The sequence below is a fragment of the Chelonia mydas genome, chromosome 7 (genome assembly GCF_015237465.2).
Source record: "Chelonia mydas isolate rCheMyd1 chromosome 7, rCheMyd1.pri.v2, whole genome shotgun sequence".
Classification (NCBI taxonomy): domain Eukaryota; kingdom Metazoa; phylum Chordata; order Testudines; family Cheloniidae; genus Chelonia; species Chelonia mydas.
In genome coordinates, this window is record NC_057853.1 from 24,824,374 (window position 1) to 24,849,453 (window position 25,080).

The 25,080-nt window shown below is 37.5% G+C and overlaps 2 protein-coding genes across 8 annotated transcripts in view; both read left to right on the top strand.

Moving 5' to 3' along the window:
- Nucleotides 1-50: 50 nt before the first annotated feature.
- HESX1 (HESX homeobox 1) lies at nucleotides 51-9,283 on the top strand. 7 transcript variants are annotated; one of them, XM_037904251.2, is made up of 6 exons: nucleotides 56-192; nucleotides 4,863-4,948; nucleotides 6,135-6,393; nucleotides 6,623-6,822; nucleotides 7,155-7,256; nucleotides 8,444-9,283. In XM_037904251.2, the coding sequence occupies exons 3-6, from the start codon at nucleotides 6,201-6,203 to the stop codon at nucleotides 8,540-8,542; spliced, it is 594 nt and encodes a 197-aa protein (XP_037760179.1). In that variant the 5' UTR covers nucleotides 56-192; nucleotides 4,863-4,948; nucleotides 6,135-6,200; the 3' UTR covers nucleotides 8,543-9,283. The 7 variants fall into 7 exon arrangements, with proteins under 7 accessions (XP_027678992.1, XP_037760179.1, XP_037760176.1 ...); XM_027823191.3 differs by lacking the exon at nucleotides 4,863-4,948 and having other exon boundaries at nucleotides 51-192; XM_037904248.2 differs by having other exon boundaries at nucleotides 4,863-6,393.
- Nucleotides 9,284-16,867: 7,584 nt separating this feature from the next.
- IL17RD (interleukin 17 receptor D) overlaps nucleotides 16,868-25,080 on the top strand; it is a 116,166-nt gene continuing 107,953 nt past the window's right edge. Inside the window, exon 1 of the mRNA XM_043550616.1 lies at nucleotides 16,868-17,876. The gene's annotated coding sequence lies outside the window, so the exon portion shown is untranslated. The remainder of the gene's footprint in view (nucleotides 17,877-25,080) is intronic.

Genomic DNA, 25,080 nt, shown 5'->3' on the forward strand with positions numbered 1-25,080 from the left:
AGCGCAGCGGGAACCAGGCCTAGGTCCCTGCGGCGCGCGCAGGCTCCTAGCGAGGTCTCGTCAATGCAGCTCCGCCGTTACCCGGGGCGACTCCTTCCCGCAAGGGAGCGGCCTCCTCATCGCCCCGCGCGGTGTGCCTGCGAGTCCGCGCCCCAGTATATAAGCACACCTCTAACCAGCGTGGGTTTACAGGTACAAAAGCTGCGCAGAGCAGGTCTTAGATGTTTCTGAGGGAGAGACGCGCGTTGGGGCTTCACTTTCCCCCTTAAGGTGCTGGATGGTGGTTGTGCTTTTCTCCTGCTCTGGCATTTAGAATTTCACATGGTTCTGACCCTTTCTTAAACTGTCAGCACGCTGTGATAGCCGTCCTGTGAGGAATTAGTTATCCCCCACCCCCTTCCACGCTACCTCTTCTGTTTAACACGTGTTGAATACAGTGACTCCCCAGCATAGCTTATGCTCAAACAAACGTGTTAGTCTCTAAGGTGCCACAGATATTCCTGTTCCTTTTGTGGATACAGACTAACACAGCTGCTACTCTGAAACATGTTACAATTGTGTTCAGAAACCCTATTTGCATCCTGCTATGGGAGTTAACATATTTTTGAATGTCAAAGTTTGTAATAATTCCTTTTAACTCTGTTTGGACAGGGTTTTAAAGCCATGTTCTGCTTCGTGTAGCACGACAGAATTAGAAAACCCTTTTGAAACGTGCTTGTAGCTAACCCCAGTTGTTTACTAGAAAGACACATTGGCCTTAGATAAAATATGCTGTCCTGTTCCCCTCCCCTTCCCCCCGCGTGCGAGCATACACACAAATCATTCTTCAAAGCCTCTTTTTATAGCTTTGTGACTAGAACATCTTGACCTTGAGAACTGTATTTGTGTGGTTCCTCTAGATGTTAAAATGGATATCTGAGAGGTATATGATATTCATATCCTAATTGCTAAACATTTTAATTTCAGTTGCATTCAAAACACAGGAAACAATGTGTGTGAAATGAAATACAGCAAAAATATAAATTCAGACATTTGAAAGGCTAGTGACAGAAAAAAACAAAGAGTTAAAATACATTTTAAGTTGTAAAATAATAGTTTTTAAAAAAGAAATTACTTGTTGTCATTGATGGGGAATAAAAAGACCACAAGAACATTTGATGGAAAACCAGTAACGTTTGAGTAAATTGGTTATTATTAGGGGGTGAAAAGAAAAGAAAGGGAACTGCTTCTCCTTCTCAAGAGAAAGAGAGACAGTATATGTCAGGCAAGAAAAGAAGGGTAGGAGAATTTACATTGTTAAATAAACTCCAGTGAGTGCAGTGCAAAAGCTAGGTTAGAAAGTGTGATAAGTCTGTTAGTGGAGCAAATGATTAACTAATGTACGGTATTTTCATTGCGATAAGAATGTGTTTATCATTATTTATATAAGATTCCATACTCTAAAAAAATTAGATGAGATGTAGACATTAAATTGTTTAGTGGTTGGGGGAGGAAACTCGAAGTAAGAACTCGGTTCAACTGGTTTAATTCCCAGTTTAGCCACTGACTCACTGTGTGGCCTGAGGCATGTCACTTAATCTCTTTTCCTCTCTTTCCCTATCTGTAATTTGTGATTAGTCTTGCCTATCTCACAAGGATGTTTTGAGGATTAAGATTTGCAGTAACATTCTTATCTGTCTGGTTCTCCAAATTCAAATTTTATGGATATGCCACACACTAATTCACAATCTATAAATGTCATGAATAGCTTTTCTTTTTTGAAATCGGTCAACTAGTGACCATTTAGTACAGCTGTCAAATCGTGGGGATTTTTTTTTACTGGCAGCAGTTTGTATATTTTGTACAATGTGTAAGATTGAGGACATGTTCCCTTAGCAAAATCATAGATAGTAGTACGTGGGATTTAGGAAGTGGAGTTTCTGTTGCTTCTCCCATCTATACACCTCTTTAGATGGCAACAGACAACATTTATTTTCTTTTAGTTGCCATGAACTGAAAATAATACATCTTAAATTAGCACTGAAGAGATGAAAGTATATTACAACAAAACTACAACAGATTTGACATTAAAATGTAGAAATTTGACTTGGCATGCAGAATAATCTCAACAGGCACATGAAAAAAGGGTTCAGTCCTGCTCCTGTTGAAGTTAGCAGTAAAACGCCAATTGACTTCAAGATGGGTTCTTTTTTTATTATACCCTGCAACATAAGGGGACTTAGTTGTTTGAAATGGATCCCTTATAATAAAAAAATAATAATTTTAAAAATCTTTTAGCAATGTTATTTGTATTTTTGCAGTTTTTAGAAGGCAATATTATGCATGTATCTTTAGCAAGTAATTTGTTGAATGGGAATCTATGAACCCTAGATGGCAGTATTACTTTAGTTTCAGTTCTTCACACACCAGCTGAGTTCAACTAAGACTGAATGGCTGAATGCTGGCCTTCTTTCTAAAAATACTCCTGGGAGCTACCACATCTTTTTTTCTTACCTGGCAAGGCCATTATGGACCCAGTCCTGCAAGTTGCGGAGTACATCCTACTGGGAGTTGAGGGCATTCAACCCCTAGAAACTTCCCATGGTTGTAGGAAGCTCTGCATCGCTGTGGGGGGAGGGTGAAGCTCAGTGGGGTGGGGGGTTCAGGTGCAGGGGGGTCCAGATTTACAGGGGTTGGGCTGACAGGGGTAGCTGCTCCCAGTACAGTGACCCCTTCCCCCAAGCCCTCCTCCGCATCAGGAGACCCCCCCCCCCGAACCCATATCTTGCTGACCCAAACCCCCTGCATTGGGAGACACACACCCTGACACCCCCCCCACTGAGCCCCAACCAGCCACACCCTGATCCCCTAGCCCACCAAGCCCCCCTCCCCCCGAGTCCTAACCACCTTCACATGGGCTCCCTTGCGGAGTCCTAGTCCACCTGCACCCAGAACCCCCCACTGAGCTGTCCGCACCCAGTTTGCACCACACAGAACCTTGGTACTCTTGAGGGAATTCTGCAGCAAACAATTAAAAAAATTTAAATTCTGCAAAGTTCTGCATATTTTATTTGTAAAATTAATACAGTAACACAATAACAATATAATCACACCATTTTCAATTATTTTTACAATTTATTTCAAAATACTTGTCAGCAAATAATTAAAAATGGTGTAATTATATTGTGTTACTTTGACAAATAAAATATGCAGAATTTTAAAATATTATGCACAGAATTTTTAACTGTTTGGCGCAGAATTCCCTCAGGAGTAAACTACATAGACCTTTTTGCAGTTGGTTTTGAGGTGATAAGGAGCATATAATTAAATGTTCCTCATCACTACTGACACTTATCTTTCTGGAAAGTTCTTTAGTAGCCCTTTAAAGAGAAATAAGATTTCATTACATAATTTATTTATATAAAGCCAGTTACCATATTTTGAACTTCTTACAATTCATGTTTCTAAGATGATCCCATCAAGCCAGCATTGTAAATGAGATATTTACTTCCTTATAGGTCCTTGTCCATATTTTTTTTAACTTGCCATAGGTATAAATAATGAGCTATGTTTGAAGGCCGCCATTATTTGTATTATAGTCATTAATGGTTTTCTACACTCGGAAAAAATCTGACCCATAACTCTCCATGCGTGCAGCAGTATATAATTTTTGGTCAGATTGATATACTGAGCCTCTCATTACATTTTTTATGTTGTTATATTTTAAAAAGAATAACAGTGCCTTCTGCATTAGTAGGCAGTGTTGTGAACTCCAGAGATTTTTATCCCAAATCTCATAATATTTGGTGATTTTCCTAATGCTTCAGTTCCCAGGCATGAGATTATATGAAAATCTCAGCTTTCTTTAAAAAAAAAAAAAAAAGCTTCTAGCCCTTATGATTATGGAAAAAAGCTTGAAAACATGAACTCTAGAGGTCAGAAACCAAAAGGCAAATGAAAAGAACCCAACATTTACTTATTTTAAAAACTGCATAATTTTTAAGTCATTCTCGTGGTCTTTTGAGGCCTGAAATGATTTTTGAACTCTCGGCTTGGCAATACTGGGTAAACTCTTTGAACTATACTTACAAAATTATGAAAAATGTTCTCCATGTAGCATTACTGTTTCACAGCTCTCTGGATACTCAAGCCATTTTATTCAGCAAGGATAAAAGTCACCCCTGTGTAGAGGGCCAATATAAGGCCTATGCCTAACTTAAATCCAACATAAGTGCTCAAAATTGAGCTGTGTGCTCACAGGACATGTATCGTGGTATAAATAAAAGTCCATCCTGAATACATTTATTCTTCAAAGATTTATGTTCTTCATAATCTAGTGTAATAGGTACACTGTAAATTAGCATAGATGAGTTGTCTCGCATCTTTATTTTAATTTTTTAATTTTTATTAAACCTTCAGCACATGTTTTTGTGAATTGATATAGATACTTTGTGTATGCTTCCTTGTGCTGTCTCATCAGCTCCTATCTCATCTCTCAAGGTTAGCAGGGTCTGGATGGGTCACTCCTTGGATAGGCAAGACCTTCATTTAATAGATCATGTGGTCAACGGTGTTGGAAATCATGGTTCAGTAAGTTGGAACTCAATACCTTAAGTTAGTACTGAAGCAATACCTTATCATGGTGTTAGGGAGCACCATGCTTCAATAGCTGCTGTCTTACAGTATTAACATTGCCAAGAGCAATAGGGTGAATATACAGTTCATGAATGATCTTTTCAGATATGCTTGAAATGACAGGTGTATCATATAGATCTTTAATTTCCCAGAATTTCATGGTATCCTTAACTGTATCAGAATAACGGTTGCATGTTTCCATATGGTAGGTATTTATTAGATTTATATCCAACTATATTTTTATACAGGAAGGTGACAGAGCAGGGATAAATGCCAACAAGAAGTCCTGATTCTGCCCTTGAATGCACATGGCTCCAGTTGGCGTGCATCAGAGGTCAGAACTTGAATTAAAGGTTGCAAACTCTGAATTTTTCTACCCTTACATTTAAAATTCTGTTTAATTTTTGCCGCTTTTTTCAAATAAAGTTTTAGAATAAGAAAAAGCACGGAAATATGTAGGGAGATGGTCCAGAACCAAAACCTTGATCCAAATACCCCTGAGCTTTGATAGTGTTTGAGACCTGAACCTGCATCCAGATATGAATTTTATATATGTCACTTTCCTTATAATGGGCCAAACCACAACTCTGGATTCAAACAACTGTGAATTTTATAAAAATGCTTGAACTCATCTCCAATTCTCTATTTTTGATTATTTTAAATATTAGCACTGGTGACTGAAGTAAACACCCATTGATTTAAAACAAATGCACGAGATTACGATGAAAGGCTGGTAGAAAAAAGTGTTCTGATTTTAATTTTAAAATACAGTGATTCTATTCCTTTTAAAATGTTTTATACAAATGTTTTAAAGAATGCTTTGAGACTTTCACATTGCTATCTTTTGAGAAAGCTGCACCAAGATTATTTTAATAGAAAAATGAAGCAAGTGAATGCGTGAATTATTTATTTAAATACTTGGTGCAACTGTGCCTGTTAACTAATCCAGGCACTTGGAAGGCAATTACACTGAGCTTTGACAACATTGCCAACCCACTGCAGTGTGCCTTGTGCCAAACACTATTGTTGTTTTATTGACCACGTTCACCATTACATATGCATATGAAAAAACAGAGGCATTTTCATCAGGATTACCCTAATAGCATTAAGAGATTATTTTTAAAATTTCCTTGGAAGAAAATTCACTTAAATGAGATTACTTATTACTTGACTGGTTTCCTATCATGCTGCTATGTTTAGGTAAGTGGAGTCCATTAGACTATAAAGTTTTTTTAAAAACTGATTTTATACATTAATGATTTCAAATAAAAGGGAAGTACTATATTTGTGCATAGCTTCTTTTGAGAAAGTTAAGTCGATGTTCTGGTTAGGAGAGATAACACTTTTTGTCCCTCTTGGTGGCCCCCCTAGTGTCGCCATTAGTTGCTAATTACTTGCAAACAAATAAACAATTAACTCCTCGTGCCTCTTGGTGGGAGAGTCTTCATTGACATGCTAAAACTTTCTAATAAAAGATTTTAATTAATGACGTTGCAAATCCAACCCCCTTGCCAACACAGCTATAAGGAGGACCTGCAAGAAAATGCAAGTACAATTCATGTTGTGCATAGACTGAAGGTGAAAGAATGGCAAATACATCATTATGTGCTTCTGATATAGCAGTGTCTCAAAATCTTCAGAAAGTATCCAGTTTTGTGGAAACTAAAACCACGCATTGCTCATTTTCCATTGAAAGCATTTTGGGATTAGAACAGAAAAAAGATGGCATTCCAGCTGCGAAACCTCACAGACCATGGATGGATACATGCAACAATTTAGGTATGTTGTCAGCTTTAGTTGTGTATTGTCTTAACTTTTTACCCTATGTTAAGTTTTATGTATTATCAAGGATATGTTTCCATAAGCACCTCAGTACGATTAGACCTATACTTAAAACATTAGATTATCACTTATTTTGTTACAGGCTTGCATTTTAATATAACTGTCTCATTCAAAAATTGGCAAATACAGATCTATGAATTTAAATTCTATATTTTTATGTTTTTAGGAGAAGACACTAATCAGTGTCTGCAGACCCCTGTTATTTCCTGTGAAGGGCCATTATTTCATGTTAACAGTTACCCGATACTGGACAAAAGAGTTTTGAAATGTGAAAAATATTTTTCAGCCACTGAAAGGCTATCTTACAAAAGGGAACTGAGCTGGTACAGGGGTAGGAGACCAAGAACTGCTTTCACTAGAAACCAGGTAGGGATTCAGTTACCTATTTATAAATTAAGTAATGTATGTTTTGCTATATTCATTTGTTGAGTAAAATGCATTCAACAATAGGAAGCATGTAATAATTAGTTGATAAAATGTTGTATACCTACTGCATAAAGAGGCAGAGGTGTACATATGTGGTTAAGGACTGGTGTTAACCAAGAGTAATTTCACTAATTTCATTTGATTTATACTGGTATAAATGAGATTGGAGTCTGGCCCAAAAAATTGTTGGGAAAGTCTTTTACTTGAACTGACTCACTTTTTCTCTTTTTCCTACAATGTAACATTTTAAATTGTTTGCTTATTCTCCTCAGATTGACGTGCTGGAAAATGTTTTTAGAGTGAACTCCTATCCTGGCATTGACGTTAGAGAAGAACTAGCTCACAAACTAGATTTAGATGAAGACAGGATCCAGGTAACTTAATTTAAAAATATATATATTCTGCGATCACATGATGTCTGCTCAGCAATGATGTAAGTGGGTGGATCGGATAACCATCTGAAAGTTGCATTTATTCTTAATGATCCTTAGTAATTAGTGCATTATTAGATAGCTACTGTATTGACAGTAATTTGTAGTGGAGAAACCAGTGAAATTTCTCTTTCTTCTCAGTCTCCCCTTCTCTCTGGCACTGATATGACATTCATCGCTGTAATACTTCAGTGTCATCCTCCTTGACCATCACAAAGCTTTCCCCCTACCAAACTCTCAGATTTAAATCCAGGTCCCATTGAAGTCTATGGGAATTTTTTCATTGACTTCAGTGGGGCCAGGATTTCGTTCTCTGATCCCAGGTTTGAAAACCTTTTCTACAATGGGTTTGGAACCATGTTTGAAAACTAAATAAATATAGTTAAGCAAATGGATAAATACATTTCAGGCAGGGTTTGGCTAGCCAATTTAGACAGGACAAAACTGTTTTAAAGTCACATTTGAGACTCCGTCTCATTTGGTTCAAAGCTCAGTACTCACAGGGATTTTAAGGCCTGATCCAAAACACATCAAAGTCAATAGAAGGGCTCCCACTGACTTCTTTGGACTTTGGGTCAGGCCCTTAATGTTCATTAAAGGTTTGATCAACTTCCATTGAAGTCAGTTGGAGGCTTTTTCATAAAAGTAGGATCAGGCCCTACTGACTTATACTGCAAGGGTTTAAGCACTTCTGGGAGTTATTGAGCATCCTGAACTTCCACTGACTCCTCCGGAAGTTCAGGATGCTCAGCATCTTCCTGGATCAAGCCCTAGGGGTCCAGTCCTGTTCCGTTGAAGTCTATGAAAGTTTTGCAGTTAACTTCAGTGGGAACAAAGCAGGTCCTTACTTTTCAATTCAGCTAGGAAATGCAATGAGTCCTTTGTCTATAATTTTCTCTGCCTTACATTATTATTTATTAAAATTATTACAGCTCACCATATACCTTCATCTGTAGCTTTGAAACTTCCAAGCTGCTTCAGCTTCCAAAAGATCAGAATTTCACAAATTATTTTACTGTATGGTTGTACTGATATTCTTTATTAACTTCAGACCTGGCCTGCATACGATGTTGCTTTTAAAAGGAAAAATTACCCATTTCTAAGAAATGTGCATTTTATTTCAATTATAGATCTGGTTCCAGAATCGCCGTGCAAAGCTGAAAAGATCCCACAGAGAATCTCAGTTTATAATGGTGAAAAACACTTTAACCTCTAACCTTCTGGAATAGGAAGAAGCCAGCTAGTTCACCATTATTCTACCACAGTAGAACATGAAGAATTATTGGAACTTCATAATTTGCATTATTAAGCAATGATAATGTGATATTTGTACTTTGATATTTGCATCTAGTTTTGAAAGATGATCATGATTTTCATTAGAATAAACTGTAAATACTTCATTATGACATGCCTCATATTATAATTGCACTTTTTGTAAAAAAATGTTTTCCATATATTTTAATAAATATTTTCAGAAACATTGTAAGATATTTTTGCAGATAACAAACTATGATACACTAGATCCTGAGCTGATGTAAATCTGAATAATTTACTTGATGACAATGGAGCTACACCGGTTTATACCAGCTGAGGATTTGGTCCTGTGTGGTTACTGATTTCAGAAAAATCATCAGGAATACATGGAAAAAAATGACTGAATTTTTTTGTTTTGTTTAATAAAGCTTCAGATATTTTAAAGGTAGAAGTAAAAAATCATCTAAAGTACACAATTATGCAAAAATGCTACTGCTGTTACAGCATATTTAGCTTAGGTATTTTACTGGAATTAAATAGCTTTTCAATGTTAGCAATATGGAGCTGAAATTTTAAAAAATGGTACTAAATTATACTTGTTTTTATGAGACATATGTGCTAGCTATTTACAAATGAAAAACCTAGAGAACAGTAACAATGTGTGGCATTTGTATTTTAGCTAAACCAATTAAACTGAAAAGCAGTTTAAAATGTCATTCTTATCGACTTTATATTTTCTCATCTTTTAATGTAAATTTAGCAAATATTTGCCCAGTTAATATTACCAGCTTAACTATGTTACATCCAAATGGTTTTGTACTGACAAAACCATTTGGATGTAACATAGTTAAGCTGGTAATATTAACTGGGCAAATTAATTATAAATTATAAATATTAACTGGGAAAATTAATGATACAGTATTGTGAAGTACTGAGTGCCCCCAGTATCTCATGAGAAAATTCAGCACTTCTCAGGATCAAACCCATTTGAGATTAGATATATTGTTTCCTTGTTTATTCATTCTCTTATCCAATAATACTGTGAAACATTTTCCACAAAGTTTATAGTGGTAAAGATTTTTATCAGATGATATATGAAAACCAAGCATCGTGACATTTGATATTGAATCAACCCAAAGTCAATGTATATAGTCCCATCAACAAAGTAAAACCTTTAATTTACTTCACGTGGCCCTGATTCAGGAAATCTAGTCATCTGTGTTGAGCAACACATTAACATACCTAACTGTTAGTATATGGTGAAGTCTCATTGCTTTCAATGGGATGTCAGCTGATGCTTAAGTGCTTTGCTGAATAGAGGTGCTTTCGTGAATTGGGGCCTAACAGTATACAAGGAAACTCCATTTCAGATGGCAGAATTCAGTGTCTTCCGTTGTTGTATGCAGTGTCGTAGGTGTGTTGGTTCCAGGATATTAGAGCAACAAGGTGGGGTGAGGCAATATTTTTTTATTGAACCAACTTCTGTTGGTCAGAGAGAGAAGCTTTCGAGCTTACAAGCTTTCTTGCCTGAGTGGCAAGATAGAAATGCCAGAGACAACTGTCTGTGATTCCATGGTAAAACTATTATAGTGCTTTAGGAATTCAACTTGTAATTGGATTGTTGAAATCTATAACACATAACCAATTTGGGGTCTCTGCCTTGCTTCTTGACAGTCTGCCCTGAGTTTGTCACTCACGGTCACAAACCACTCTGTTTAAGCTTGAAAGCTTGTCTCTCTCATCAAGAACTTGGTCCAGTAAGGTCCAGCTTGGTCACCCACCTTGTGTCTCTACAAGAAAACTGATTTTCTGAGTTTGGGGATTCATCCATTAGTCCAATAAAAGTACCAATTCCTTTAACTGGCCTTTTCCATTTTTTGTAACCATTTTTTTTAAACTGCACATATCTGTAGACCTTAAAGCGGAGAGTTATGATTTACTATATGTAGCCAGAAGATTTCTCCAGGTAGTTATTCAAGAACATGCATTCTAATTTTGAAGGCTTTGTTGTGTGCTGAATTATATTGAAAACTCTGCGAGCACATGTAGAATCTTTGAAAAGTGAGTGTCAAAACTGTTATGCCTTAAGACATATTCCTTAACATATCTGACTTCGATGAGCTTAATGGATGACCGTGATTATCCTATCCAGTTTGTATGATGGCAGTAGTCCTCCAACTTCATTTTTATCTACAAAGCCTTGAAACTGTCACTCTTTAATCAATATTCTTTTCTGTTCTTAAAATTGAATGTTGCTTATAATAGGAAAAATAACCATACTAGGTGCTAAGACTTCTTATTGGACAAAAGCTGCAATTGACAAAAACTGCTTTTCTCCCCACTCGGTAAATTCATTTTGCTGATTCAGGGACCAATCCTGCAAACATTTACTCTCTCAAGTAATTTCACTGATGTATGAGACAATTTGCTTAAGTAAGGATTTGCTGTATTGGTCTCTTATTTTTAAAGTAGTATGTTCGTTAAAATAAACCATCTGATTTTCAGATGAGATTAAGCACTGAAGCTCTTCTTGAATTCAGTGGGAGCTGAGTGTGTGCTGCACCTCTGAAAAATTAGGCTGTACACTTCAGTGACTCGGAGCAAACAGTTTTTGTTCATTGCAGCCATAGTACAATGGGAAGAGATAAATCTAAGATATATGTTTATTTTATGTGGAAACTAACTGCAACAGGAGTGTATTGGGCACAAACAGGCCTTGTTAGGACAATGCAAGGAGGAGGAAAAAGTGCTAGTTTCCTTAAATTCTTTAATTACTTAGCTGGGTTTTGGTTTTTTGTTTTTTTTAGAAAGCAAAAACAAAACCAGATGCAGTACTTTATTTAAATTCATCACATTTCTGTTTTCATTATTGGATTAGTATGAACACAATAAATCCCAAAGAATGATAGTTCCTCATTGTTTGCTTTTGTCAAAGTCTTAGAAGACACAGAAGAAAAACACTAGCAAGCCAGCCTCTTGTGTCCTACTCCATGAGACAACTAACTTAAGTAAAGTTACTCACATGTCCAACTTGTGTTTGTAGGATTAATCCCTTAGTTACTGCATTGTGCAGGGAGATAGATACTCAGAGGGCTGTATCCCCAGGTGGTGAACATTGATGTATTTGTCACACCAATTTACACCAGCTGAGCATCTGGCTCAAAATCTTTGTCCTCTTTACTGTGTATGATGCTCACGTCATATGGAATTAGTTTCTTAAAACCTCTGAATACAGCATGTTGTCAGTAATACAGGTCAGCTGTAAATAGCAAAAAGTGAGAGAACTGGAGAAAAATGGAGAAATTCCACTGTCTTCTCCAGTCGCAATATAGTTCTGTTTGTAATTAAATGTTCTCTGTATCTTATTTCCTTTGCTAATTAAATAACTATATGAATAGACAAAATTTAACCTTCCCAGGTACATTATTTTCAAATTAGTGTATTCTTGAAAGAGATAAGGGTTGAATTTTGAACCCTTGTTTCTTTCTATTACTGGAGAGTGGTTGTTTTTTGGTAAGCTGCACTAACATTTCTAGAGGAAGGACTTTCTTTCAGTGCTGGGAAGTGCTGACTTCACAAATATAGTGAATAGGAAAGATGGAATAGCAGGTGGCTGTGTTTTACATTTACATTAATGGAGAATTCACTGAAGTTGAGTCTTGCTAGATGTTTTGGAATCTATTTGGAAACCCATCTGATTCAGAAATTTACCAGTCTTGTTTTCCTAGTAGTTTCATGGGCAAAGAGAAAACAATTGTTTTTATTGCTTGAAGTTGTACCCATGCTATTGGTTGGTCTGCAGAATGGAAGGTCAATGTTTATTTGTGTGCTTTTTTTATTGCTGAAGTGTGTGTTTTATAGTGCCTGGCATTTGCAAGGAGTCTGTGGTAGGTACATTGGGAATGAACTACATCTCCAAATATTGACCAAGAGCATTCAGTTGTGATTTATGTGAAGGCGCCAGAGACTAAGCAAAAATCCCTGATAATTGCCACAAATAAGATAAAAGACCTCCTTAACTCAGTGTAGATAGTTTTCCTTAATATACTCCGATATGTAGCTTCATTGATGAATTATCTGTAATCTTTATGGGTTCCATACAAAATGGAAAGTTATTTGACCTCACTGTTGAAAAAAGACTTTTAATATGGAAAAAGAAAAGGAGTACTTTTGGCACCTTAGAGACTAACAAATTTATTTGAGCATAAGCTTTCGTGAGCTACAGGTCACTTCATCGTATGCATTTGTCTCTAAGGTGCCTTTTCTTTTTGCGGATACAGACTAACATGGCTGCTACTCTGAATCCTGTCATTAATCTGGAAAGATTACTTCAGTATGGAGAGAGGTTATCAAAGTTAGTAATTCATACTTTATTTTGAGAACTGAATTTGAAAGTTGTAACCATGTTAAAAAATATCACTGAGAGACTTTCATCAAACCCAACTAATCAGAATGCAGTAAATGAAAAGTAATCTAAAGAGATATATACTGTATTGATATAACTAAATTAAGATCTAAATATTCATTAACATGAAATTCTTAATACTCCAAAATTCTAGATCTATAATACATTGATATATAATAAGGCAGCAAACAAAAGGTATTAAAACAAACAAAACTTTCAAATAAAAGGGTTCATTAAGGAAAACCAACAAATCCCAAAAGCATGGCGAATTCACACACTAGCAGAAAAGTATCTACAATGGGGGTAGACTCAGAGAATGCAAGAATTTGGATACCTCCCTGATTTGGATAGCGAAGATGGTACTAGAGATGCAGGAGTAATTTCTCTCCCTCCCAACATACAAGATCTATTCCACAGTTTAACCTGTTCCAGGTAATTTGAAGCTATTGTCTACCTTAATGCTGGAAACAAAGTTTACAACAGCAATAAATCACACTAAGCCAGTCAGGTTAATGCCTACAAGCCTCACTCTATTATCTGACAAAACACCTAAATAAGGTTACTGTCTCTCATAATGGAATTTTTTTCTCACAAGAGAAGACTGACAAAGCAATTTACAACACAGGACTAGTTACATAATAATAGCAACAGCTCTGGTGGTCAGCTTTCAATTAGTGAATGTTAACAATGGGATGCTTTCCATTCATATCATACCAATGGTGTTGCACAAAGTCTCTTTAGCATAATTGTTATCAGCTTTTTCTCCGTTACAGTGCTGTTGGTTTCATGAGATGTTAACAGCACAGAAGGGCCACTAACTTCACATTTGTTTCATGATACACATTGCTTTACATCAGGGATCTCATATTATCCAGTTAAGGCAAATACTCCATTCTCATCTTTCAATGTTAGTCTGCTCTTCATAGGACACATACAGTATCTTAGACTTAATTGCTGCTGATTGCTTAGTATCTTGCATTACAACAGCAACATAAAAACAACTTTCTTTATTATAACTGGAGCAATACACCTGAGGCATGTTCCGATGGAACATTTACATTACTTGGATTGTCTGTGCCTAAACAGTTGAATATAGCATGCTAAATTGTTTATATCTACCACTAATACTGTAATTTAATCCAGTACCAATTCTACATCTTTTGAGTCTTATTCATGTAAAGCTTTTGTTCATATACCACCCACTGGGGGTATGGGGGGAAAGCAAGGTGTTACATTCAGATATACTTCCAAGAAGCCAGGAACTTCTCAATTTTAATCCTGGTTCTGCCACAGAGTTGCTCTGTGAAATCACAACTTCAGTGTCTGTTTCCCCATCTATAAAATGTAGATAATAAGCCTAGACCACGGAGTGATGCTGATGAGCAGCTGCCAGTGCAGCTGCTATTTCAGCCCATTCCATAGGACTTAAGTTGCAGGTAGTGTTGGCTTCAAGGGGCTTAAAGTTAAATTTGGCCTTAAGTGCTATCCTGATTAGGGTTGCTTTCCTGAGTTAGGGTCTAGGTTCCCTGCCAGAAAATTAAAATTACTGGCCCACTTCCTCAGTTGTTGTAAATTGTTATATCTCCATTAACTTAATCCTTCAATATTCTAAGAACCTCCTCCATCCATAAACCTTAGTCATCCCCAGATGACAATAGAAAAAGATGGCCTTTGTACATTGGCCTGAAGGTTTCAAAAGAGTTCTCAAGTAAAATTCAAAGCTCTAGAAGTGGGGCACCCGTGAGAATTCTCTACCACCAACTCCCTCACCTATAAACCAAGAAAGCTCCTAGTAAGGAGATATATGTGGATGTAGTTTTTCTATGTAGGATTTTAAACAAAGTTAATTCCCTATCAGTATTAGTATGTAGTCAATCAGTGTCCCATATCACCAGAGAAACCTCCTGTAGAAAATGGGCTGGACTGGAGATAAAGCTATGTAACTAAAACATGTAGTTGATAATTATTACTTTATAAAAAGAAAAGGAGTACTTGTGGCACCTTAGAGACTAACAAATTTATTTGAGCATAAGCTTTTGTGAGCTACAGCTCACTTCATCGGATGCATTTTCACTTCATCAGATGCATTGATTGAATGCATCCGATGAAGTGAGCTGTAGCTCACGAAAGCTTATGCTCAAATAAATTTGTTAGTCACTAAGGTGCCACAAGTACTCCTTTTCTTTTTGTGAATACAGACTAACACGGCTGCTACTCTGAAACCTACTTTATAAAAGTTAACCATGTGCACAGGATTTTGATGTAACTAATAAAAATGTTAATCTCTGTCTCTAACAGGTATTTTCAATATGTACATTAAACTTAACATACGTGCCAATATAGTATAATGTAATGGCAACACTGAGACCACATTATGGAGCAATAATACAATACAAAATTCTCTTGAATATATGTAGCTGTTTGTATGGAGCTGAGAGATGGGAGAAGTAGGGGGCAATTAAGAACAAATGGTTGACATAGTTATGCAATGATTGATAGAAATATTTCCATGATTGTTTAAATTGCAGTGGAAGCAATTTAAGAGAAAAATAAATGTAATATTTGCAATACAGACATTGTAGCACGGTCTAGTTGTGAGAACCTTAAAGTAAAAATGTCCACATACTGAGCATAAACCTTAGTGAAACTTACAAGTCTGTTTTCCCTTTCCTTTAAAGGAAAGATGTAAATTATATTTAAAATATTCCTTCAGTTTTAATAACATTAGCTGCTATTTGTAACATGTAAGTACATATAATTTTCAAATTGAGTGTCCCTTTAAGAGCCACAATTAGCCACTAAGCTTCCAATACCATACCATTAGCAGTTCAATACCACACTTTACTAGTTGTCCAAAGTTTGGAATTGAAAATTCGCTGAAGTAATAAAAATTAGAACAGGAATTTGTTCTATTGTGTATAAGAAGCTTAATGCAGTATTGATCTGAAGGTCTACTAATAAAAGGAAATATGACTCCTAAAACAAATTAAAAAGTTTATTTTACTAGTCTCAACAAAAGTCATGCACAAAAACCAGGTAACATCATTTGCAAACATCCTTATTTTGCCCAGTGTGGAATGAGACAGTTCTAGGTCACTAAGTTCAGACCTTTGAGATTATCTCATAGATAATTAATGATCACCAATCAGGATTGCTTAGAAACCAATTGTGTCATGTTTTGATTCAATGGATTAACTTGGTTTTTGTAACTATTGTTTGGTTGATCTTATTTGCATTTTTCATTTTATAGGACTAATTATTATGTAATTGGATGAGGGCTCTAAGACTTTCTAGTTTTGTTTTTGTTGAAAAAATCAGTATGGAAAGTGATGAAATGACAGCAACTGAGCCAAACCAATATTTGATGTCCTGCAGTTAATGTAATGGAATATCTTGCATTATAGCAGGATGCCCTCCTCTGCTACTGTTTAGATTAAAACCAGGTTTCTGTTTAAAGCTTGACTCTTCTAAGTGTTCATCAACATAGTTACTGAAATTGCCTTGAATAAAAACAAAACTATGAATGCCAATAGTGCTTATTTGGTATATCCAAGTTTACGTATATCCACTGAACCATGATGGAATAATCATAAAGAAAACAGTAGAAGACTTATCCTGACTTGAATGGGTGCTGGGGCCACTCAGTACCTTGCAAAATTGGGTTCTATATTACTGAATTATGCCCAGATCCTTGGCAACAGCTCTGGTGCTTTCCATGCTGAGGCAGCACAAAGCACCTGGAAAACTTCCCTTAAGGAGTAGCTGAGGATTCTTTGAGAGAGAGAAGTCTGCAGGTGGTTTAGAGCCACTCTTCACTCATTGTAGGAGGGGAGACAGGGTGGGATGAAGAAGAGGTATGCTAAAGGGTGGGAAAGGGCAGGGCAGAGCACATGGAACAGCACCGTGGTGGATCATACCCATGCTCTTTTGAGCTCGGGAGTGGATTCTGTCTTTTTGGGTGCCCCACAATAGTGTGGTGCACTGCAGATGATAAGGTTGTTACTGTATATAACTGAAGTAATTTTCTTACACTAAACAGGAAAGCATTGAGTAACTGCTGGCATATATGGCATAATGTTAGCTTTCCTTTTCACCTGCGGTAGATTGATGTATGAATGAATAATTAGAAAAGAAATCATTGTGGCTTGGCAAGATTACCAGAAGCAGTAAATTGATTTTTTTCTAATCTGTGTGGATGCAGGACACTTGTTTTTTGGCAGTGAGATACTAGAAACATCATCATGAGGACTGTGGTCTGTCTTGTCTGATACACACATAGCTGGTGTAACTTCCTATAAATTTTACATGAGCTTGTCTTTTTTTCATTTAGTCAGACGATTCATAGATTCATAGATATTAAGGTCAGAAGGGACCATTATGATCATCAAGTCTGACCTCCGGCACAATGATCTTGGAATGCTCCTTGCCTTGGAATAATGGAACAAGTTTGGGCACTGAATATGCTATAATATAAAATAGCAAATAAGAAACAATAAACAGTGCTATATTGTGTAACTAGAGTATGTTTGTTAAATGTCAAAATCACAAAGCTCAAGACCCAATTACTTTAGCCATCTCTAAGCAATAACCTTGTAACTTCTCTTGAATGATTGGAAGGGAGTCCATGTGCCCAGTCATAATCCACAGTCTCAAGAGGCATAATCTTCTGCTTTGAGAGATGGTCATGACTTGAATGGGTGGTCTGCGTGTATGCTGCAGTCCACAGGACACCATGTGATGGGAAGGGGAAGTAAGTGTTGCTTCTTTTTAGAGCTACAGGAAAATGCCTTTTAGAGTATATCTTCTCAGATCCAGTCTTCTTTCTGACAGCAGACTGGCCTGAGGACCCACTACATATATGGTGCCACTTCTCTCTTTCACCTTGTGCAGCTTGCAAAGATAAGGTAGGGGCAAAAGTTTGCTGATAGCTCTAAAAGCTCTTTGCCAACTTTCAAAGAAAGGTGTTCTATAAATGAGAATATTTAGCGTCATTGTCATTAATAATCACTCAGAAAATATCAAGTGTGAAGTTTGCAGTTTCTGCTGTGAAATGGAATTTATACACATACTGTTGCTAACTCTCAAGCTTTTATTGTGAATTTCATAGTATTTGGGTTTTTTCCTTAAAGTCCCCAACCCCTGGAGTCATGTGATTCCGTGAGAATTTTATCTTTCTTTTCAAAGTAAGTTTCTGGCCCTCATGGCTGCAGAGAAAAGCTTGAAAATGTGAACCCTGGAGGCTTAAACATCAGAAACCAAATTAGGAGACAATTGAAAGGTGACTTTTTTACAATCTCATGATTTTTTCGGTCATCACCCATGATTTTTGAATGGCTGGGGTTAGCAATGCTATATACACAGCTCCCTTTCCAACACCCCCAACCAGGAATCTCAGACTTTCTGATTTTCTGGTCATTATGCTGAATGACACAAAAACACTCGTTGTTGTACCAATAAAATAAAAACCAGCAGGATCTTATTAAAGGGAAAAAGGCAAAATACCACATTTATTGTGAATACAGAAAGAATCATAGTAAGCAGTTAGTTACAGCTATAACATTCCATTCAATCTCATATTTATTCACACATTCATTCACACACACACACACACACACAGGTTCTGCAAAGTTGTTATCATAGTAAGCAATTAGTTATAGCTATAACTTTCCATTCAATCTCATATTTATTCACACACACACACACACACACACACACACACACACACAGGTTCTGCAAAGTTGTTATCATAGTTACCAGCCTTAGAGTTGCTCATGCCAAGCCACTGGCCAGGTGGCCTGGACATGAGGAGGGAGCAGGGCCTTGTCAGATGCTCATCTGATGCTCCTGGAAGTTGGTTTGCAGAATCAGACCCCAAAGTTCTCACTTTTTAGAGTCTATTTTTATAGGAATTTCTTCCTATGCCAGTCTATGGGAATTGCTGCATCATGCTGTTGCTGAATCAATCAGCAGATGGCACATTCCTGACGGCTCCAAGATGTTATCTTGTTCTTTGGTTCTCCCATTCTTGAGGCTGTTGGGTGGATTCCAGTCTGCCCTCCGGGGGTCCTCTGGTTATTTCCACTTGACGCCTTCTTCAGCCGATGGACACTGGATTCTTAGGCTGGCACCTCCCTGATCATTCAGTTATTATCCACACCAAGCATCCATCCACATACATCCTCTATCTCTATTTTAATCACAATTGTTAATACAACAAAAGGGCGGGGAGTCTCTGGGTGCTGTTTCTGTTGTTAGAGTATTGCTTTGAGTCTCTGTGAATTGCTTTGAGAACAGACTCTGTCTTAGAATGTACTAACACAATTAGTAGCTTGCAAGTTTCATACACAGAGGGAGAGAAACAGTACCAAAAACCAAGAGACCTCTTAATTAGTAATACCCTGGAATTTAAACTATGGGGAATCAAACTCATTTGTGATTTTAATACAGAACTTCTTTAATATGATCCAACATAATCCCCCTTTTGACACTAAGATATATAATCGTCAGTGTCACTTTCTATGTAGCCTATTCAAGAGAAGGTACTGTGAGGCAATTTGAGTTTGTGATTCCAATTCATGCCACATACACGATCCTAGTTATGTATTTTTACTACAAGGTTCTGGGGCAACAGGCAAGGTGAGGCACACCCACTTTTGAGGAGTCCATTCGGTACAACCTCTAGTGTCCAATAGCTTCCCTCCCTCCCCAGCCCACTGGCTCGAGGTCCAGGGTAGCCAGAAGGATCCCATGTGTAATATGGGGAGTGGGCTAACCTTCAATACCTTTGCCTCCAGGGACTGTTGGTATGCAATTTTGACAACAATTTCTCCCATTAACAAGTCTGGTTTTACAATACTGGAAACATATTGCATCCATTCATATTGATAAGTGTCAAACAATGATCTCTTTCTTTTTTAACAAAGGCATCAAACCCTTAATATTTCCCAATATGACCCAGAACATTTTGTGTTCCAAAGTAGCTAGTGCAAGTGTCTGCATTTCAGTGCATCCCAGAGCTATGGCTGTGTAGTTTCCTATTTCTAATATATATATATATTTTTTTATGGATAAGCCATGTGATAGTATTAAGCCATTACTAAAGATTCCATCGGCCTTTTAGGTTACCCAGACCAATTTGGACCAAGTCTACATTGGCATGTACTTGTTTTTGTATCAGGCTGTCCTGTAGCTGGGACAGAAAGCTTAATTTATTTTTAAGTTTCTGCAGGTCTTCAGTATTTTTTTTTTTTTAAACACACAACAGTGCTAGCAACAAGACAAAACACAAGACAAAACACAGAACACAAAACACAATTTCTGTTGTGACAGTAGATTCATGGTATTGGGTTCTTTTCAGCTGGCATCAGCTTTTCCTGATTTTCTGAAAGACAAAAAGAACATGTTTCTACCCCTTTTGGGGTGGCAGATTATTGCTTAAAATATTTCTTTTACAAATACCCTTGCTGATTGCAGGCAAAACAGAGGAATTGCCCCCACATTTTCCTGTTTTTGTTCTATAGGCAGGCCAGGTTTCAATGGCTTTTATCTTTTAAGGGTTATGGGGAAATTATCCCACTGTTTAGTCATTAAATCCCTGAGTTTTCCTTCTTATTCACCAGACCAAGTTTATAATGTTTTTCCTGCTGTGTTAAGCTTTAAGTTTTATTTACAGGTAATAACTGAGAAGCATCATTACCATACGACCTTAAAGGGTTTTCCCAAAAATCATACACACTATACGTTGTTACAGGGATACTTATTATCATTAAATTTATTAAAATTATCTTGTTATCCCATGCCTTTTATTTAGACAATTTGTTTGCTGACCAGGTATGTCCTTTATCTGCAGCTTCTTTGTGCTGCTAGTTCTTTCCTTCCTTTATCATTTAGGTAATTTGCATTTTCACAGAGGCTTCCTGCTTTTGGATTTAAAGCCATCAGCAGCTCAGAGACTCTATCTTAAAAGGGACACAATCAACTTTCACCAGAGTTTTGATTACTTTTAACTTCTGCTTCCAAAACACACAGCAATCTGAAAAAGAAAACCCAACCTATTGTGGCTCCCTTTGGAGCCCTAATAGCATTTTAATTAAGTAGCATGGTATTTTTGCATTTCTTTTGCCCCTTCTACAATATACCCTGCACATGTTCTGGGGCAAATGCACATTCCTTCCATAGTTTAACTTCTATAACATTATCCAAATCCATTTTTACATAAGGTGTCACTATTTCTTTTTTTTTGCTTACAGAGTTTTCATGTACCTTTATCAAAGTGACAGTCTGATTACTCAGAGCCATTTTAAGACTCAGTGTTTCTAACATTGCTTCTTCTTGTTTTGTGCACCTCACCCCTGCTGTTGCTTCAGAGAGGCACTGTCTTTTTTTTTAATTTTTTTTTTTTTACTACAACTCTCATCTGCTATTTTGTTACAAAAACAAACAAACAAAAAACAAACAAACAAAAAGAATCCAGAATTTTTTTTTTTTATATTCTCCTGATTTTGACTGCCCTGCTGCAGCCACAACTTAAAAACATTTTAAATTTTGTAAAGCATTGAGTTACCTTTTAAGGGTTAAATGCCAAATCCCAAAGCCAAACAACACTAATTACCTGTGTCTAGCAAAAAGGTCTGTCAGTTTTGCAACTTTGAATTAAAGAGTCAAATGGATTTTTAGTGGCATTATTTAAAACAAAAACAAAACCAACTGGTCCTTAGAACTTTACATATTTACACACACACAGACAGATACATACACATTTTCTTTTCCTTAACATCCCTTCCACGCTGCTCTGTTTTTTTTTTTTTACAGCTTACATTCCCTTTATACATTTGAGGCAATTAATTTCCAATAGAAGCCTCTTATGTTCTTTTAGCAAATTTGACTAAATTGTCCAGTCAAATGATTTTAATCAGATAGTTTATTTTTGCCTGGCTAATTTACAGACATTCCTTTGGAAAAGGGCCCATTTTTCTTTCAGAATGGCTGCAAAGAAACCAAGAATGCTCTTTCTCTAACACTTTTTTCCTTTTTAACATTTTCGCAAAGTTTAGCTGCTTAATTCCCTCCAGCCTCTGCAGAGTTAACTTTTTTTTTTTTTACTCTCTTTTCTCTTTGTAATTATGCCTGGGGGTGCCATACATAGGACCTTCTCCCCCTTTACCTGCCTCCCTTCAGCCTCTGCAGAGTTAACTTTTTCACTCTTTTTGTATTCCTGGAGTGCCTCTTTCACTATTTTCAGCTGGCTTTGGGTATTTGTAGCCAGCACCTTCCAATTGTCTGCTCCCTTTTCCATTTGTGCCTTTTCCTCTTTACATGAAGACAAGCGGAGGGAAGAATCCTTACATGCCTCCCACAACAACCAAATTGCTGCTGCATCTCTTTTGGCAGCACTAGAAGGTTTGTATATGAGGATATACTGAGCCAATCTATCCTCTAGGTCCGAAATAGTGCAGACATCAGCTAGGGCTTGTTTAGTCCAAGGACTGTGGCCAAATTTTTGAAGGATTTGTTTAAAAGGTGTAATTTCTTTAACAAAAGGTGAGGTTGGAGTTCCTTCTGACTCCATTCCTCCCTCTGGTACTGGCTTACCCTGTTTTCTTTTAAACATCTTAACATGGATATTTCAATCTCTTTGTCACTGATGGTATTACTTAGCAAGTGACACAGCCTAGATTCTGAAATCATAGCTTAATCTATGCGTTTTTCTCCTGCTACCTTCCCGGAGGCCAGCAGGTTCCCTGCTACCTTCCCGGAGGCCAGCAGGTCCGGTTAACCTATTTCTCCCTGCTACCTTCTCGGAGGCCAGCAGGTCTGGTTAACCTATTTCTTCCCTGCTACCTTCTCGGAGGCCAGCAGGTCCCCTGCTACCTTCTCGGAGGCCAGCAGGTCTGGTTTAATCTGTTTTCCCTGCTACCTTCTCGGAGGCCAGCAGGTCCCCTGCTACCTTCTCGGAGGCCAGCAGGTCTAGTTTAATCTGTTCTTCCCTGCTACCTTCTCGGAGGCCAGCAGGTCCCCTGCTACCTTCTTGGAGGCCAGCAGGTCCCCTGCTACCTTCTCGGAGGCCAGCAGGTCTGGTTTAATCTGTTTTCCCTGCTACCTTCTCGGAGGCCAGCAGGTCCCCTGCTACCTTCTCGGAGGCCAGCAGGTCTGGTTTAATCTGTTTTTCCTGCTACCTTCTCGGAGGCCAGCAGGTCCCCTGCTACCTTCTCGGAGGCCAGCAGGTCTGGTTAACCTAATAGAAATGCCTAGCTCACTAGAGCTGGCGGTGTGCACACCAATATTTACAATAACTGAGGTTTTTTACCAATATTCCCCCTTTCGCAATTCTCCACCAAAATGTTGTACCAATAAAATAAAAACCAGCAGGATCTTATTAAAGGGAAAAAGGCAAAATACCACATTTATTGTGAATACAGAAAGAATCATAGTAAGCAGTTAGTTACAGCTATAACATTCCATTCAATCTCATATTTATTCACACATTCATTCACACACACACACACACACACAGGTTCTGCAAAGTTGTTATCATAGTAAGCAATTAGTTATAGCTATAACTTTCCATTCAATCTCATATTTATTCACACACACACACACACACACACACACACACACACACAGGTTCTGCAAAGTTGTTATCATAGTTACCAGCCTTAGAGTTGCTCATGCCAAGCCACTGGCCAGGTGGCCTGGACATGAGGAGGGAGCAGGGCCTTGTCAGATGCTCATCTGATGCTCCTGGAAGTTGGTTTGCAGAATCAGACCCCAAAGTTCTCACTTTTTAGAGTCTATTTTTATAGGAATTTCTTCCTATGCCAGTCTATGGGAATTGCTGCATCATGCTGTTGCTGAATCAATCAGCAGATGGCACATTCCTGACGGCTCCAAGATGTTATCTTGTTCTTTGGTTCTCCCATTCTTGAGGCTGTTGGGTGGATTCCAGTCTGCCCTCCGGGGGTCCTCTGGTTATTTCCACTTGACGCCTTCTTCAGCCGATGGACACTGGATTCTTAGGCTGGCACCTCCCTGATCATTCAGTTATTATCCACACCAAGCATCCATCCACATACATCCTCTATCTCTATTTTAATCACAATTGTTAATACAACAAAAGGGCGGGGAGTCTCTGGGTGCTGTTTCTGTTGTTAGAGTATTGCTTTGAGTCTCTGTGAATTGCTTTGAGAACAGACTCTGTCTTAGAATGTACTAACACAATTAGTAGCTTGCAAGTTTCATACACAGAGGGAGAGAAACAGTACCAAAAACCAAGAGACCTCTTAATTAGTAATACCCTGGAATTTAAACTATGGGGAATCAAACTCATTTGTGATTTTAATACAGAACTTCTTTAATATGATCCAACATCGTTACCAATCAGAAACCTCTCTACACTTCTCAGTTCTAAAACCATTTAATATTTACTGAGAGATTTGGTCTTGATGCTGGATTCATTGGATTATTTTCTGTACATCAGTAAAATGACTTTATAGTAATGTAATTTTTTCTTGAGAAGAGGAATAGTCAGATAAACCTGTTGCTTCATCCCAGCCACTCAGATAATATTCTAATGCTCCCACATAAACACCTAGATAAAGAGAGCTTTTTTTTTGTTAAATATTTAAGAACATAAGTTCTACTCTTAGGCCAAAGAAATATACAACTCTGAACATAGAGCTCTATCATTTCTCAACTCAGACTTCCTTTTTGCATCCTGTGTCTGTAACCTTGGCATCTTTTCTCTGAAATCTTCCCTTTTCTGGGAAGGAGATTTCAGACGGAAATCTACAATATGTGTAAATCCACTCAGCATTGTTATGGGATGTCACTGCCTGAGCTCCATCTTTTCTGATATCCTTATCTGTACTTTTATCTCCTCTGCTTTCCTGCATATAGCTTTCCCAAGCCAAAACTCTTTGGACTGCAGGATGTGGAGAATGCTACTGTCCGACTTCTCCCAAACATAAAGAAGTACAGCCACCTCACTCTCATGTTCAAACAAGGCCAGGGCACCTCCATTCATTTCAGTAATGCTATTCTTGCTTATAAAGCCATCCATCAGTAGCCTTGCCCCAATCTGTGTCTTGGACTTTATTTCTATATGCTCTC

Bases quoted from the DNA above. Each gene is read 5' to 3' on its own strand.
- HESX1 (XM_027823191.3), top strand. From the start codon at position 6,201: ATGGCAAATACATCATTATGTGCTTCTGATATAGCAGTGTCTCAAAAT. The intron at 6,394-6,622 runs GTATGTTGTCAG...TTATGTTTTTAG, and splicing joins GGATACATGCAACAATTTAG to GAGAAGACACTAATCAGTGT. The intron at 7,257-8,443 runs GTAACTTAATTT...TTTCAATTATAG, and splicing joins TAGATGAAGACAGGATCCAG to ATCTGGTTCCAGAATCGCCG.